Below are 19,033 nucleotides of genomic sequence, written 5' to 3'. Positions count from 1 at the left end.
TTGAAATTTCTTTTGTCGCCACTTCAGACATATCACTGTGTATTTTCCGTAACTGTGTGGAACCCTTTATCAATTTATCGTCTCACAGCTGTAGGTCGCGATGAGGATTTGCGATAAATTTATGTTTTTTTCTTGAATGAATTGACCGGTAATTATTTACGTTTTATCCTTTCTTGATGTTTTTTTTTTCAAACTTCTCGATCTATTTAGGAGCAACCCTTATTCACCACTTATGTACTTTATGTTTTCGTCACACTGCTTAGAGTTTTAACTTTGATTTTGTTACTGATTTGAGACGATCCCTGTAGGAGCACCAATAAACGTATTATCTCTGCGACGTGTATACATTGAAATTGATCATTGATTCATCAATGGAGTGCTACGAGGACTGCTTCAGCTACATTGATGACGTGCTGGTCGCTCAAAGTCCGAAGAGGAGCATATATGATTTGATCTTTGCATCATATTCAAGAGATTCCGAAAATACTTCATCGTACTCATTCCAGCGAAGTGTATATTCGGACAACCATATGTGAAGTTTCTAGGCTACCTCGTCTCTGCTAAAAGTACGAAACCACTACCAAATAGGGTCCTAGATATCCTGGAGTAAAGCCAACCTTCAACCGCCAAAATGGTGACTCCGATGTGATGCCGGAAAGCTGCAGTGTTGGAGTGATGATTCGACTCACTGCCCCGCTCAACGTCACGGCTTCTGGCGTGTTTATTGGACACAAGCGCCGATGACACACTGAGCCTTGCGTTTCCGCCTTCACAGCTCCCTTGCGCTATTTCCTCCCTAAGTACACCTGCGCACCTCCTCCTCTGGTAGGTCGTCGGTGCTGGTGGGGGAGTATGTAGTGACAACCCTAGGGATCCAGGGGTTTTTTTCCACCACCTTTTAGGTACTAATTCAGTAGTTGAACACTACGATACAAAGAAAGTCAACGAAGTTGCCAACGGATGCTGGAATTTCTCTGTCATATGCTACATATGTACATATGCTACTAGGTATGTAACTAGAAAAAGTTACTCTAGTTCTATTTTCATAAAATGAATGTTTTGTTACTGAAATACATGTTTTCAATTGTTTTTAAAATACGGCTCGGTAAAAATCCAGTTCTTCAGTTTTAATTGATGAATAATAGGAACTATTCGATCTATAATTACCTATCAAAACTTAAAAAAGTTGTTTAATTTTCACCTAAATCTGATACTGAATCAAGATCCAAACCAAAATGTAGAATTCAAACTAAATACGGGCCGTTGCGGCAACGCGCGTTCAGCGCTTGGCAAGCGCGTACTATGTGAACGGTATCGTCGGTATCCAATTTTCCAGCGCTCATTCAATGAGCGTTGAGCGCTTGTCATGTGAACGTGCTCTATTTCTCAGTCATTTATTGATGGATTTTCAAAATTTTTTCACTGATTTATCAGTTTTGCTCTATATTTTAATTCTATCGTGTCAAATATAGTAATATCAACATCTAAACTAAACTAGTACATTGAGTTAATCGAGTTGAACAGCTTGAGTTGCCCATCGCTACGCTGGATTGCCTAACCGATGAGTGCAAACCCCTGGGAGAGGGCTTACCTCGTAACTTGGCTCGAGAAAGACTCGACAAACCACTATCCCCTAAGATAAATATAGGTATATCTTCAAGATGGACTATAAGGATGATTGCCCAGTAATGATTGGCCCAGATATTGTTTGAGCTTAATGAGGATAGAAAAAGAACTTGGAATTTCTTGGGTAGCAGAACTACAAGGTTCAAAAGAATTTCATATTTGCTCCGAATAGAAAACTTTTTAACTGCTTGTGACAACTTCACTTGATTTATTTGGAGAACACTGGCCTCTATGCCTCTGTTCTAAACGAATTTAATTTTCCATTTTTGATGACCAGATCCGTCCAGAGGTGGGGGGACTGTAATTCTCAGAATCCCTTAAATAGAAGTATAGATAAAATTCCGCAGTGAATTTTTTTCACTTACCTAAGAAAGACGTCGAATATTTGTTTCACGTAGGGCCCTCCGCCAGCCTTCAAGAGGGATTACCCCCACGTGGCTTTTCGCGTAACAGTCAAACATTGGTATTGGTACCCATTCATTTCTACACTGGCGCTCCTGCGATGAACAAATTTTGTACAATTTTTGTAATGAAAACGAAATGGATTCTTTTGAACCGAGGATTCAAAATGGTAGCTGCAGAGAAAAAAGGATTCTTCTCTAATGGAGATAGATTTTCTTAGATTTTTTTGAGTAGAGCCACTTCTACAGATATCGATATGACGCCAACATTTTCGACCAATGGAACTAGAGCACGATATGTTTCGTGTGGATGTGATCATAATGCGAAATATCAAGAAATATCGAATTTATTACCTATTTTAAAATAAATATCGATAGTATCGGAATTGAAAATATCGACGATATTTATCGACATTTTCTAAACAAATATCGATATTATTTGCTCATCCCTAGTTTCAAGTTTGTGATAACCTAATATTATGCTGTCATAGTCATACCTAATGTTATTGTTACACAATTTCAAATCTATTTTTCTAATTTCTGTTATTAGTTTATAGTATATATTTTAGGTAATAACAACAATATGGAAAATGAAACTAAAGAAATTATTGATGATGGGTATGAATTATTCTAGATTTTTTTATTGGTAGTCTGTTACGTTAGTAAATAAAGTTAAACTTTTTGGAATGTCTTAGCAGAATAAATTCATTTTCACCAATAATTGAATCAATGCAAGAGGATCTGCTTAGACAGTATACAAACAATATAAAATATATTACATATGCCGAATAAATACTTTCATTTTTGTAAATATTGATGAATAATATTATAAAAATGTTATGTATGCCCCAGCAAAATTTCAGCATTTTTATTTTTTGGCCATTATTCATTGAATCAATAAATGAATAACATTAAATTATTTTAGTACTACCACACTGCCATTGACCGCATCTTCAATTTGCTTTGAGCAGAATCATATGAAGCACTTTTATGTTTTAACTATCTTTGTTATGTTAAATATGAATATATTGAATACCCAATTTGGTAGAAGTGTTAATATTATATATAAATAAAATACAATCCAAAATTTTTTCTATTATTTACATTGAATTTCAGCTTTTTCTTTAGCATAAATGTTCAGTTTTTGTTTCAGTTTTCAAGTTTACGACCCAGACATTTTAAAAAGTCAAAAAATCAAGATTGAAGATATGATTATTGGCAAACATTTTATGGAAGGAAATCTAATTGAAAGCTCAGAAGATTCAGCAGTGAAAATTGAAAATAATGATGACCCAAAGAAACGAATTAATGGAAGAAATGCTCCTTGCTTCAAAATGGAAAGAAAATTGCAAAAAGTCGATCTTGATAAATTTACCTCCAATCAAGATAAGCACAAAAAAAAAATTGAGCAACATGAGTGTGATCTTTGTGAGTTCACTACAAATCAGAAATCATATCTCGAAAGACATATGAATATTCATATGAATTTAAAACAACATAAGTGTCATTTATGCAGTTATAGTTCAAATCATAAACATAATGTCAAGACTCATATAGATGCAGTTCATATAAATTTGAAACAACACAAATGTGACTTATGTGATTTTGCTTCAAATCGAAAAGCTTATCTCAAAAGACATATAGAATCTGTTCATATGAATTTAAAGCAGCATAAGTGTCATTTATGCAGTTATAGCTCAAATCACAAGCATAATCTTGATGCACATGTAAGTGTTGTTCATTTGAATTTGAAACAACATCAATGTAATTTCTGTGATTTTGCTACATATTATGAACGACATCTCAAAACACATATAGATTGTGTTCATATAAATTCGAGGCAATATAAGTGTCATTTATGTGAGTTTGCTTCAAATGAGAAACATTATCTCAAAAAACATTTAAATTCTGTTCATTTGAATTTAAAACCCCACAAGTGTAATTTATGTGATTTTGCTTCAAATCAAAAATTTCCACTGAAAAAACATATTGAGTCAGCTCATTCAAATATAGAGCAGAAATAATGTCATGTGATGTTTCAACCCTGATATTTGATATATCCTCATGGAAAATAGTAGTATCAGTCTTTTATTATGTTTTAAGGAAACTAGTGAAACTACTATCAACTAGCCTTTGTCTTAAGAAATTATTATTTTGTTTATGCATAATGTGTTGTTATTTATTTGTTTGTTGATTGTTTTCCAGTATGAATGGAAATGGAATTGATATTTTATATATTGTTAAATAGTAAATATCATATAAATAATAAAAATATTGATGAAAAATAAAATTATTTTATTTGCACAAAATGTATTTAGGCAATATACAGGTTGACTCCATGAATTTAAAAGGAAATTTGATAGTGGAGCTTTGTTTGGAGAGATGAATTTTTGGAAAAACTTCAGATTCATTGGTTTCACCGGAAATGATACCCACTTTTGTTTTTCAAATGTGATACCAAATTTTTTCATTCATAATCAGAATACTCATTGAATTCTACATTACTCTAATGTATCATTCACATATTTTTCCCTCAAAATCTGACACAAAATTGAAATCGGAAAAAAAATCTTCAAATTTTCTCAAATAGATCTTCATTCCAATGTTAATAACTTCGAAATTTTTCCATGAAAAATTCTCAGTTTTTTTTTCTCAATGTATGTTGATCGACTTTACCCTCTGAGGGGATAGTCGATTTCGCAATGTTTTTGAATATGTGATTGACTTTACCCAAGGTCTGTAGATTAAATCTATAAACCTTGGACTTTACCCAACAAGTGGGGTAAAGTCTTTCACTTTTTGAAGGAAAATAAAAATTAAATGTGAAAAAATAGAAAATCTAAAAGATTCATCAAATGGCTTGTTTGAGCTATTTTCAGTTTCATTAAAAAAAAATCAATTGTTCAGTTGCTTTTCCCAAAATGCTTATGATTACATTGGTACTTTAAATCCCTAATTTTAAGGACTAAAATGATACCTTCAATCCCTAAGGATAAAAAGTGATTAACATCTTGTTACTATTTCTATTACACTACTCCCTCAATACTTCTTATTTGGCACGTTAGACAAATCAATTATTTGTAATTGAAGGCATTATTTTTGAATGGTCATACATACATATGATATATCTTTTGAAAATTTTACTGAAGTGCATAGAATAATAAAAACGCGTGACTAAACTGGTTTCAATACTCAGTGAATTGTACAAACTTATCATCTCGGTTTTGAAAATACCACTTCAGTCCCGAGGTTTATAATATACTTTATATATATATATATTATTTATTTTTGATTGACTTTACTCCATTTGACTGTATTCATATGAAAACATTTTCACAATGAATTAAAAACAGAATCTTGTGAGAATTATTCTTTATTCCAAATTATACAATACCAGATCTTGGTAATTTATACAATTGAAAATATTTTGAAACTGATATTTATACATAAATTCAAACAAATTGTAAAAGAAATTTATATAAGAAATGAATATATTAATTACAGAGGCAAAATGAACCCTCAGTCTTTAATTATATATTACAATTTTCTCAAATCAACAATATATCAACAATTCATAAATCATTTTACAGCATAAGTCAGTGAAGCACATGTTACTTATTTCAATGTATATCACAAAGAAGTCGATTAATTATATTAGGGATAAACCTTTCTTCCATCAATGACTAAAAGAGAAACTGCACTGAACAGTCAGTTAAGTATTCACCTACTTAGAGACTAAAATGACCAATCAAACCATAGGAAACATGTCTAAGCTCACAATGCAAATTCTGAAGACTTTTGCGGTCCGATCGTTCAACAGCATCAGAAAATTCAGGGTTTATAATATTAATAAGATTTCAAAATAATTCGAATAAATTATATCATATAGAATCATCTCAATAAAAATTACTTTATGAAATACTTAGAAAATTGAATACCAACAGAGAAATAAGTAACAATTTGGTCTCACAGTCCTACCATAATTATATACATAATATATAAATATATATTACAAAAATTCATTCATATTAAAATATCCAAATATCACATATACAGTCTAAATACTCAAAAAATCATAACAATCTGATTTTTATACTTCAGTTTTTTCACAGAAAACTAAACCTGATGGAAATTTAGTGGGAACAATGACTAACTTAGTCAAAAAACCCAACCAGAATCAAGAAATCCTGATAGCACGGCCCACATACAGGATCTTATTTTTGTTTAATCATTTGAGAGTTTCATTCGTTTATTATTTGGTTCATTCTTCAGATCTAAAAACTCATCTAAATCCTCATCTGAACTTTCATCTTCATCCTCTTTTTTATTCAAATCAAATTCTTTGTGGACTATATAGACTGGAGTAATTTCTTCAGAACTCCTGAAACAAAAATAGATAATGAAAATTAGTACAATAGCAAAAGTAGCGTAAATGTAATATTTTGTTGGAAAAATAACTGGATAAACTCAATAAAACATTTCAGATAAGCACTGATGGAATGCTGGGAGTGCGATTCGGGAATTATCGTGTTTACCCAAGGGCGAACAGCCAGCTGGCTGAAAAATACAGACGTCTTCACAAAATGATAGAGGCCCTGCTCGAAAATTACTGGAGCAACAATATTCATTACTTCAGATGCTGCTCAGGAATTTTATCAAATTGAATTAGTCTCAAAGAGGGTTCTGAACTGTTAATTATAATAGGAATTTTACTAATGTAAATAGTGTTTGTAAAATTAAGTGATAAAATCATTATATCGGTTATGCTCTTTATACAGCAAACCATACAAGAAGACAAAATGATATAGTGTCACATTACAAATAAGATCACAAAAATATTCACATAGTGAATGGGTCTGAGTTGATTGAAAACTTTTTGGTCTTGTGCTTGAATTGTTCAAATCTATTTTTGAATTTATTGAATTATTGAATATTTTCATACACATATATGATAGATTTTTCTCATGTATAGATGTGCGTAATAATTGCTTACAAATCTTGTATATGTCATATTTGTGTTGTTTATTGAAAATTTATTTTTATGTTTTAATAAGAGACATTCATGGATGTGTAGAGGACATATTCTTAGTATAATTAGTTTTTTAAATTTCCCTCTACAGAAATCTCTGAACTTCATATTTAATGGGCGCGTTCAGCAGAAAGATCGGTAGCGTAAGTAGTTCCGCTACTGATAGGTATCAGTTTGGTAAAGTGAGTATTTTCTGCTGGACGAGTTGCTCCTTTTCTTGACATCAATAGGTTCTGTGGGTCCTTCTTGAAGGTTATGTTATGATGAGATACAATTTTCTGTTATATTTTCATTATTTCCAAGTTTGCTTTCGGTATTATTACTTTTTTATTCTTCTATATATGGGAAATTTATTCAGAGAAACATTTCAGAAAGTTAATGTTTTCATTTTTGCTATATTTGAAATTTAAATTTCGTCCCAAAATCACCATCACAACTGTCAGTTACTCAACATGTTACCAAAAAGTACCATAAAATACATTCTCTACCAAAGATGGCGATCGCTCCGTAGCATACGCTCCTTAGCGGAAACTGATGTAATGCGTTCAGCAGAAAATTCATAGAATATTGACAATTGTTCCACAACTGTTGAGTATGCTGAACGCGCTCAATAACAAACTTCTAATAATGTGTTTCTGATTTACAAAGACATATTGCACAGATGAATTAATTTCCCAAAAAATTATTCTGACTGATTTTCAAGTAATTTTAAGCGATCCATTTAATTTTTGTTTTACATTGATAATGAAGAATGTGTAGAAGAGGAAAATGAAATTAATGATGAAGAATCCAAAAATGCAAGTTCGACCAGAAATCACGATATAAGATATGAGTCAGAGTGGAAACAAATTTGCATCAGGTATCATGGTCAAGCACATGTATGCAGATGGAACGTTTAAATTATCAATAATAATAAAAAATAGTGGACATGTTAAACTTATAATGGAACATAACCAGACTGTAGAGAATAGTGATATTCTTTTATAAGATATTTGAGGATTTTGATTAACTCATGTTCTTAGATCTTCAACAACTTCTTCAGAAACTTGAGGTTTTCATGTCTCAGTCTAGGTAGATATGTGTGGACTTTTAGAAAGATTCTTGAATCTGAACATCGGGATTTTTGCCTCTACTGAATAAATCCATTCGCCATTGATAAATGTATCGTAGTGATTAAAGGACATCACAATAAATGTGTTTTGTCTTAGAATATAAATATATATTCTATTAAATATATTATATTTATATTAGAATATATTTCAATAACTCTGACATGATTAGAATCAGAAAATTCACGAAATTTGGTTGAGAATTAATGTCTAGGAACACTGGTGTGTACTTATACCTGTAAAACATTGGGACAAAACAGGAGATTTATGCCTACTTGATTTTGAGAGATCAAAAGTTTCAGATGGCGCATACATTGCTTATATTTGACATTCCTCGTGATTCTTGACTCGTGATTTTTGATTTTTGAGTATAAAATATTTTATATTCTATGCTCCTGACAATCTTCTATATTCTAAATAGACCAATAGCCGTCTGTCATTATATTCCAATAATTTCATTATAAATTTGATATGAACTGAATTGTAATTTCTTGTGAAGGTTTGCATTTTTTGGTCAGGTTATTTCAAGGGGATTGAAAAAATAATTCAAGTTATCGAAGGTTTTGAGTTAACAAGAGTCTACTGTATATAGTATTCTGTAGTTTTATATAATAAACTATCATTAACATTATGATGTACCTGAAACTATTTGGCATAAATTGCTTATTACAAACACAATTGGCAAAACTCACTCTCAATAAAACTTTTCAAAGCTTAATTGTACCAACCAGATAAACATACAATTTTGAGTTTCATAAAATCATCATTGATCATTTTAACCATTGAGACCATTTTGGACTCAACTCAAGAAATTTGGAAAAAATAATAACACAACAAATATTTAGAAAATATGATGAGAAAGTAATAAAAAATCTAGAAATTTCAAGTTTTACTCACAATTTTAGGACGAATGGATCAAATGGGTAGCTATCCTCTAATACATTGTCTGCCAAACTTATTCCAAGTCCTCCATGATTTTGACGTTCTTTTCGTACTAATGCTCTTGCATTTTGTTTGATAATTGTATAACAATAGGCTAACTGGTAATTTGAGGCGAATTCAGCGAAATGTTTCACCACAACAGGATGGCATACTCTCAAAGGATTCAAACGGCAAGAAATTATTTTCAAAAAATTTAGATTTTGAAGAAAGGCTCTATCTGAAAATAATAAAAAATTTGACTGGTGAATACCCTGACACTGATTAGTATTTGTTTAGTAAGACATACATTAACACTAAAAATTAGGAAAAGACTGACAGGAACTTTTGAGAGCTTGTTCAGTTCATTTATTCGTCAATTACACCCTTGTAGAACACATAATATAGTATTACAGTGTAGGGGTTTATATTTGGTAACCAAAGGTGCAATGGGCGCATGAATGAACAAAGGCTCAAAAGTTTTTTACTCAACGTCAGTGCTCTCCCCATTTTTTTCCTCGATATTTTACTTGAAAATTCTATAATTTTGATGACGCGGTCAACACAAAATTTTGCATAAAGCTTAAAGTAGTCATTTTATATTTACGTATGATGGGTTCTATAAAACTTTGGTTGACCAATCAACTCATTAATTGTATGTAGTTTTAAATCTATGGAAGTGTTAAAAATGAACTGAAATTGAATACTGAAATGATTCGATCGATCAAATCCCCACAATAAAAGTTTTATGAAACCCACCGTTGAAATTTCAACTCATTCCATAGAGTAATAAACATAGAGGGAGTATACATAATTTTTACATGTCCCCAACATGGTTAGATTGCGTCGGATTATGAACGTATATTATATTGAATGAAATATATTTATTTGAGTGATTCCCGATTAAATATGCAAATTTGAATATTTGGAATCCGATATTTTTCCTAAATGTCAAATTTATAAAGCAGAATATTTATTATTTTCTGTATCTACCTGCTGAAATCCAAGGTTTGGCAGCTTTTGCTCTCCTAGTGTCATTGGTTGTTTCACATCGTTTGGCGCGCTTGAAGTTTGTTTTCTGAATTTCTGATATATTTAGTTATTTATTTCAATATATTCTGAGTTAAAAGGAAAAGCTGATTCACTATGGGACATAAGAAGTGCGTTCTTTGTGGAGAAACTGGCGAATTGAGTGAAATATCGTATCACTGATATGTTTTCATTTCCGCGCGCTTCATGTCAAATTTGATAGTTCATCTTGGGGAAAAAATTTTCTTACTGAAAATGACATATGCTCCGTCTATCTATGTTTATTACTCTGAGACTGATTCGGATCGATTGTCACGGAAATATTAGGGTTTTCAGTGCACATAGTGTACTTTTTATGAATCTTAATTCTAATTGCAGTTTTCAAAACGTCATAGTCATTTTTGAATTACATGATTCGATATTTATCGTTGAAACAAAAAAAAAACAGATTCATCAAGCGAATTAAATTTGGAATTTCAAATTACCCCACCTGAAATTATTGAATATGCTTTTAACAATAACTGAAAGCTTACTAAACATATTCTTCTTTCTGTACTTTCTCCAAGACTGTTGAACTTAAGTAAAAAAACTTAACGTCAACAGTCTTGGAGAAAGTATGGAATATTACCCGGCTAGAATGAAAATTCAATGCGAGTGAATCCCGGAAATCACAAGTCCATTGGTCTTTCTGTTCAAGCGTTACCGTGTTTACGGATGACCAGTCAGACAGAAATTAGTGTGAGTCCAACCTTATTGTTTGATCAATTTTCAGGTCTAAACTCAAAAATTACAGGCATAAGGAATAATTGATAAAGTGATTTGTTTGGAGAACCAGCGCTCATAAAATTACTCACCCTTAGTAGTTTCAGTCAATTCCTTGTGTCTGAGGTATGTGGTGTAAAATAACGCTTGACACATGTGGTAAAACACTGAATGTTTCAGAGTTGGGTTTACAGAATCTATTCTATCCTGTGCATCGATATAGGAGTGGATCCAAGATGAGAATTCTTGAAGATAAGTTCTGAGTAACCTTAAAATTATAAGATAAATAAATATAAAGACGATACAACCCATCATTTTCTTAAAATTATATTTTAATCATGTATATCAGAATCATGTATATTTCAGTTTGAAAATACTGAGAGGTTGTTCCTATTGAAATGAATTTATAACTAGTATAACAATTTATTTCTTGAATTCAAGAACATAAAATTAATTTATTACTTCACAAGAAAAAAAATGGTACATCTTTAAAATATTCTGTCTAATTTTGATTGTTATTATTAGGGCTGCAACCGAAACCGAACCGAACTACCAATTCCGGCCGATTCGGCTGCTCGGCCGGAATTCCGGCCTAGGCCGAATTCCACTTCGATTCGGCCGAATTTTTCCAAGTGAAAATTGAAAGAAAAACAGGAGATAATTTTGATAATTTATTTGCATAATAAAAATAAAAAGTCTTCTAGAAAAGGAACGTAATTCATAATTATCACAGCTGAAAACATAAAAAATACTCTTCACGAAAAGGATCATAACATAATTCATAATTAATAACATCAGGATGAAAACAAAAATATTTCTGATTCTATAGAGTAGTCAAATAAAACAACTAAACATTTTCATGAATGAACTCTATTTTTTCGGTCATTTCGGGATCCAACGAACTTCTCTTATCTTCGAAAATGTTCCTCATTTCTGAGAATGAGCGTTCGCTTGGAACACTTGTTCCAGGACATAAAAGAAATTTCGGTACAAGTTTGAAAATGTAAGAAAAGTTTTCATTCTGTGTCATCCAAAATTCGAGAGGACACGAATTCTGATCTAAAATGGGTTTTTGGAGGTATTCACCAATTTCATCCGTGATGGATTTTTTAACATCACAGTTTTTGTTTTCTTTAGAGGAATTGGCAATGTCTTCAAAGCATTGCCATAAAGTTGAAGTCTCGTTACTGGCCTTCTTTTTTTTTATTAATGGTTCGTCATCTGAGTTATTCGTTTCCGGATCGCTTCCTCCAGTAAGTCTACTTATAGAAGTTATTTCGTTGATCACAATGGAAATAATTGATTTTTTTTCCGATGTGTTAAAAAACACATTTTTATATCTCGGGTCGATGAAGGTAGCTATGGAATAGTTTTTATTAAAAACTAGATTTTTGCAACGCTCCTCTAGTCCTTTTTCTGAAGCTTCTTTGAAGGAGTTTCGATCTGCGATCCGGCCAACGGTTCGGTTTGTGATTCGGCCTACAAATTCGGTTCGGTCCGGCCAATACAGCCGGATCGAAAAATTCGGTTCGGTTTGAAAATGGCGTTTCGTTGCACCCCTAGTTATTATACTTTGATCCTAAAGTATTGAAAAATGCTTAATAATTCATAAGTGTAAAATATCTATCAATTAAACAAAATCCTCATGTGTTCTTATATCAAACATATTTCTGCTTATCTCACAAAATATCGGAACTTGTTTTGGACCAACACCTAGATTGAAGTTTATTTATTCCTTATTTTGAATAAATATTCAAAAAAAACTAAAGGTTCTGAAAAATGTTCAGATTTCGAGCTGCATTCAATTATTATATCATTATTTGTTATTGAGTGTATCTTTATGTAACTGTTTTTATCTTTTTGTTATTGTAGATCCGAACTAACGATCATGAAGGTTTAATATAACTGATTTGGGGTGAGAAATAAAGATTTTGCTCATACAAAAAAAAGTTGACAAAACTTAAAATGTAGCTTTCAGAACGACATTCATCAATAACAATAATAATCTAGGAATATATTTATAAGGTTTATTGGTAATTACCCTCATAGTTTTCAAATCATTCCCATTTCCTAAATACGAAATGCCTGCATGCATTCTTATAAAACCGCCAACCCAAATTCCCATATCAACTTTAATGATTTGCGAATTTGGGTTGGCGGTTTTATAAGAATGCATGCAGGCATTTCGTATTTAGGATTGTTTAATTGAAGTTCATTATTATCGACAATGTATTTCCATCAAATATTTGAAGAATACTTTGGAGTTTACTTATAATATTTAATCAATAGTAAAATATACATACCTCAAAGTCACATAAGATGCTCTAACCAATAAACTAGCTATGTATTGTACAGATGTCAGCCTTAAATTGCGGAAACATCCTGGATCTGTTACTTTTTTCCATAAGTGATCTATAAATGTCTCTGCTAACCGAGGTTTGATTTTAAATAAAATAAACCAACAAAACTGAGTGTGATGACTATTATGTGTACGAAGGATTACCCGATCAAATATTTCAAGTGAATTCTTAAAAAAGGCTGAAAAAAATTGTTGATATTAATACGAAAGCTATAATTTGTTAAATTTTTTCAAGAAAAATATAATTCTTACCTTTAGTCTTATCCGAATCGATCTCATTAGTTTCTGAATTCTGACATTCTTTTTGAATGAATTTAAACATTCTTTTCAAGCATACATCTAATGTCTCAACTGCAATACTATCATAAGTAGTAGTAGTTTTCTCGTCCTTGAAAAGTTCATCTTTGCCATTTTCTAAGTATACCTTCTTAATAAAATCTCTTGGAACATTGACATCAATGGCTATTAATCTACAAAATTGAAATTAGATTAATCAAAGCTGGCAAGGGAATAGCAACTTTATTTATTATTCAAGGATTTTAAATACTTCTTAGTTTAGAAAACCAAATAATTGACAACAACTCTTGAACTTATGTAGCAAATTTTCAGGATATTAATAAGAGTGACAATTTTGCTTCCCACTCTACCAAAGGTATGTGACCGCTTTTTGGATGAAAAGACAATTTTGTTTGATTTGTGAATTTCCTTTCACAAAATGCATTTCAGATCATCATTTACAACTTTAAGGTGTTGAGATGTTGAAGTGAAATTGCCATATTACCATATCTCTCATTCTAGTAGTCCAATGTTGATGGAAATTGGTATTAATTTTTGATTGGGTAAATAGGGATGAACGTTGAATTAAGGAACTAGTAATAATAACTTGACATTGAATTAACTTTGCTTTTGTAAAATTCATTTGTCACACCCATTCTACTAAAAGAAACTGCTTGCTTGGTACTTATGACACCTAATAAAACTTTAATTCTTCATAGAATTCCAAACCAAACTCTGAAATTTTGAGCGCTTTTCATTAATGCACCTATTGCGCCTCTGGAGACCACAAAAATTTATACAGAAATGTGATATTATGATGTAGTAGCTTTCGGTTAATTTAGCTAGAGGAGTACTGTTGGTAATATTCTCCTGAAATTTAGAAAAAATTCTATGGATTTTTTTGACATGTGAGGAGTATAATAAAGCCGTATAAAAATTAGCGTGGGTGATAAAAAGAGTAATAGAACAGGAACACATTTTTTCTAATCTAACGGACCTAGAAGAAAACGGATGGATCATTTTCAAGGTGTCTTTTTCCAAAATAATCTGAATCCGATAACAGAACTGGACTACTGATTTTAAATGTGGAAAGCTGTAATTTTCAATAATACTGAATAATAAATAAAATGTTTCAAAACATAATTTTTGAGAAAGAAATATTTTCATCAATTAGTTTTACCTACTAAGTCCTTGCCTTTAAACCCAAGACTATTTTTCTGAAGAACCTCCCTTAATGTCATTAAATGCTTTCTTTATTTTAGTTCATATTCAACATGGTCATCATTTGATTAATTTTCATTCGATACAATGATACTGGAAAAATCATCTTCACCTGAAATCTCAAAGTTTGTGCATTTTGAAGTGAAATAAAATATGCAGCACACTTTTTAAGACGTTACTATGAGATCATTTAAGTGTTGTGCATATAGATCAACGCATTATTCAGAGATTAATTACAATTAAATTAAGTATATTCGATAACTAATGTGACATAAAATGTGGCATTGTCAATAATTAATTGAGTACTTAATGCAGTAGGTAAGAGTAAAATTGTTTTTGAAAAAATTAATGTACAGTGCATCCCATTTTGGGTGAGACACCCAGGTTTCTCGCTTGTTATTTAAGTTAGAGCCTTGCGGTTTTCACGTTCCTGTCCTACTTTTTTGTGAAACTCAAGTTGGTCTAATCAGATTTTGCATAACTGTTTCCGTTCAAGAGATACAGGGCGATTTAGTTAATTGATACTTTTGTGACCCCTCCTTTATCTCCGAAGTTATTAGAAATAATGCTGAGCTGAAAATTACGTCTGAATCAGAATTCTGCGTAGAATCCAGTGGCGTACTCAATTTTCTTTTCGGGGTATGGTATTGAAGTTTCAACACAAACTTATATTTTTTTCAATGGAACACCCTATATATCATTACTTCGTTGAATTCGTTATTTTTTCCCTTCAAAATGATGTATGATACTATGTAGGTAGGATGTTCAGAAATGTTAAAATATCACTAAAACATCAAATAATGATGATTTTTTGTCAATTATGTATTAGGGAAAATGGACAGCAATTTGAACAGTTTAATCTGTAAGATATTATGCAATGTTTAAGAATTTTCTTATTATATATTTGTTGTTATTAGATAGGTACCTACGTTTTGTTTTTCATGTTAGTGATGAGTGTTTCTTGTGTTCTTTGTTTGCTTACTCTACTATAAATAAAAATCACATATGAAAATTATCCAATTGATTCTCTTTATATATGGGAAATGCATTGTCCATTAACAAAAAATCATCATTATTTGATGTTTTAGTGTTTTTTCAACATTTCTGAACGTCCTACCTACATAGTATCATACAACATTTTGAAGGAAAAAAAATAACGAATTCAATGAAGAATGATATATAGGGTGTTCCATTAAAAAAAATATAGGTTTGTGTTGAAACTTCAAAACCATACCCCGAAAAAAAAAATGAGTACGCCACTGGATTCTACGCAGAATTCTGATTCAGACGTAGTTTTCAACTCAGCATTATTTCTAATAACTTCGGAGATAAAGGAGGGGTCCGAAAAGTATCAATTTCCAAAATCGCCCTGTATCTCTTGAACGGAAACAGTTATGCAAAATCTGATCAGACCAACTTGAGTTTCACGAAAAAGTAGGACAGGAACGTGAAAACCGCAAGGCTCTAACTTAAATAACAAGCGAGAAACCTGGGTGTCTCACCCAAAATGGGATGCACTGTACAGGGTAGTTTATCTGATATAACATAAAAATATAATGAATATTAACTAGAACTGAATACTGTTCATTTTTTCAATTCTTAAAAAATATATGAATGCATTCAAGAATTAAAATACATAAAACATCGAGTATCTCATAACCTAATTTATTTTGGGACATGTTTCAATCTGGTTAGACAATCCAAACTGCCCTGCGTTTGCAATGAAAGCATATACAACAATTCATGAAACACCATGTATATTTTGTTTGAAAATCAATTTCAACATCCCTATTGGAATCCATAAAACAAATAAGGTCTTTCAACACCCTCCACCAAATACTGAATTTACGCACAAAACAAAATAATGTCAAGAACCAATGAAACTACAAGGATATCCAATACAAAAGAAACAAAGTTAAGTACATGTTAATCCACAGAACATTTAGAATAGTCAACAAAATGACCCAAAAAAAGAAGATTGCAGGAATAAATGAAGATAAAACATTTTTTCTATACAGGGACACATTTTCAGAACTACATATCTAATTCTGAAGAGACTGTGAAACTTTCTGTGACAGATGTTTTTTTACATTTTAATTGTAATTTTATGTTATTCCTGTACTTCACTATCTTTCTCTAGAGCTTTGATTCCGATTGAAATTACACTTCTGATTTCGATTCAGACACTTTTGAATTGGTGGTCAAGAATGTCAAGATACTGAATTTAGATCGACTGGCAAAGCACGAGAGTCCTTGGCCTAGCTACATCCTTTTGAAGAGATTATCCGGAATCTGATCAGCAGTACCTGCATTTCATCAGTAATTCCGTTAATATAAACACTGAAGTTAACATTGCAAATACAAAAAAAAACCAAACCAGACACAAATGAAAGATTTGAACTCTAATGACAAGTTCCCATGACCAACTGAATTAAAGATTTGGAGACATCACTTTAAACATGTTATTTGCAATAGCAGATGATCTATCTATCTGGAACTTCAGTATAAAACAAAATTTTTCACAGAAGATATTGGATATGTTAAAAACAAATTGATCACTGTACTTAAATAATTCTGCAAATCAGGCTGACAATATTCACGCTCCTACAGCAAAACAGCCAAGGTGGCTTCACCAGTAGGTGGTCAGTCTAACAATATCAATAACAGTGTCCAAACAATTTTATCAGATATATTGTTGAATAGCGACAATGAAGATGATAATACCACATCAGAGGAACATCCGATTCATACAAAGTTCTCATATTAAAAGGAATATTAGATGAAATACTTACTTTGAAAATATAAAATCTAAAATGTCATATTTGAGATTTGGTGCATATTTTACTACCTCAAGTAAATTATATAAATAACAATCATTCATATGAACTCCTCTCTTGAAGTAAGGGTAATAACGGTATAATGCCTCTATAAAAATATCCTTGCTCCTAAAGAAATATTTCAAATGTTATACTCAAATATAGTTACAGTAAAGCATCTACTCACAATGGTAGTCTTTCTAATATAGTTTCCAATACTTGATGTACATTAGAGAACCTCTTGCTGTCTTCTTCAGTAGGATTTCCATTCTCCCATATTAGATCAGTAGGATCTAAAAAAAATCAATGCTAGAATAAAACTATTACTTACGGAGAGAGAGTTAAGAATATTATGTAGATAGGGTAAGTTATTACACTTACAAGGAAGAAACAGAGTAACCAAATTATTTATCACTACACTGGCATGAAAACTATGCCCTGCCAATAAGTTAAGCAAAAACATCTGGTATTCCTTAACTAAATCCTTATTTCGATTGGCCCATTGTATTTTGAGTAGCACTTCAGTAAAAAGTCTTAAATCATTGTTCAACAGAGAAATACAATTATTGGCTTCTTTCAATAAGGAACACAAATCATCATCTGTTAGTTCCGAATCACGAATTAAGCATATTAAGTGTTGATAGTCCTTAGTGTTGTTGTGTTTCACAAAATCTTGCAATATTTTACGAACATTTTGTGAATGAGGTAAAGAAAATCGAACTTTACTAGCACTTTTAGGAGTTGCTTTTATTCTTTCCTGAATAGTAGAAGACGTCTTCAGTATCGATGGGGTATATGAACGTCCACTGTACAAAGACATTGTTCTAGATTTTTCTGAATGATAATTTCGTTTTTGTTCACTATTATGGATTCACAATTCAAAATAAATTCCACCGATCGAACCCGCCACTCAGATATCACTACACTCTACACAGATATGTCTACACTCTACATCGAAACGTATTTAAAAAGCATGTGGTGTTACGAGTAAAAAAATTTATAGGTTAAATCCACAGATTTGTTATCCGTAATCTGTAGTTAAATCTAGGGATGGGAATACCGGTTACTCACCAGTCGCGTTACATTCGCGACCGCTCCAGAAAAATACCGCTCCAAAATACCCCGATTTTGTAACTGTGGTTACAGGTAACAAAACCGTAGGCGATTGCAACAAAGTTGCGTACCAGCAACGGAGGAACGAAGGAAACGAGACCGTTGGGATACCTAGACTATTTGTGGACTGTCCTGTTGAATGATAATTCAATATTCATTGAGTTTCTACGTAATTCTAGAAGAACGTATGCAAGCATAACAAAATCATAAAACCTTAAAAAATGTTTTGTGGCTCAGAATAACAACAAGGGTTAGACTCTTCGAAGGGCACCTCATTAAAAACAGATGGTGTAAACTCCAGTGGAAATATACCATCATCGGGTAATATAGATATTACGTGAAAGGAATTATATCTATGTATGTGTATTTGGAAT

General features: G+C 31.6%; 2 protein-coding genes across 3 annotated transcripts; one reads left to right on the top strand and one right to left on the bottom strand.

Moving 5' to 3' along the window:
- Positions 1 to 2,500: 2,500 nt before the first annotated feature.
- On the top strand, positions 2,501 to 4,312 carry LOC123680568 (zinc finger protein 64-like). 2 transcript variants are annotated; one of them, XM_045618534.1, is made up of 2 exons: positions 2,501 to 2,645; positions 3,181 to 4,312. In XM_045618534.1, exons 1-2 carry the CDS (start codon positions 2,611 to 2,613, stop codon positions 4,049 to 4,051), a joined length of 906 nt encoding a protein of 301 aa, XP_045474490.1. In that variant the 5' UTR covers positions 2,501 to 2,610; the 3' UTR covers positions 4,052 to 4,312. The 2 variants fall into 2 exon arrangements, with proteins under 2 accessions (XP_045474490.1, XP_045474488.1); XM_045618532.1 differs by having other exon boundaries at positions 2,522 to 2,645; positions 3,169 to 4,312.
- Positions 4,313 to 5,384: 1,072 nt separating this feature from the next.
- Positions 5,385 to 18,535, bottom strand: LOC123680555 (RNA polymerase I-specific transcription initiation factor RRN3). Its single transcript, XM_045618508.1, has 8 exons — positions 17,928 to 18,535; positions 17,734 to 17,839; positions 17,523 to 17,675; positions 13,486 to 13,703; positions 13,178 to 13,412; positions 10,967 to 11,142; positions 9,063 to 9,324; positions 5,385 to 6,408 (listed from the first exon to the last, which is right to left on the bottom strand). Exons 1-8 carry the CDS (start codon positions 18,364 to 18,366, stop codon positions 6,252 to 6,254), a joined length of 1,746 nt encoding a protein of 581 aa, XP_045474464.1. The 5' UTR covers positions 18,367 to 18,535; the 3' UTR covers positions 5,385 to 6,251.
- Positions 18,536 to 19,033: the final 498 nt, after the last annotated feature.

Source organism: Harmonia axyridis, chromosome 5 (genome assembly GCF_914767665.1).
Source record: "Harmonia axyridis chromosome 5, icHarAxyr1.1, whole genome shotgun sequence".
Taxonomy (NCBI): Eukaryota; Metazoa; Arthropoda; class Insecta; order Coleoptera; family Coccinellidae; genus Harmonia; species Harmonia axyridis.
Note: the sequence above shows the minus strand (reverse complement) of the source record. Positions and strands in the feature narration are given on the sequence as shown.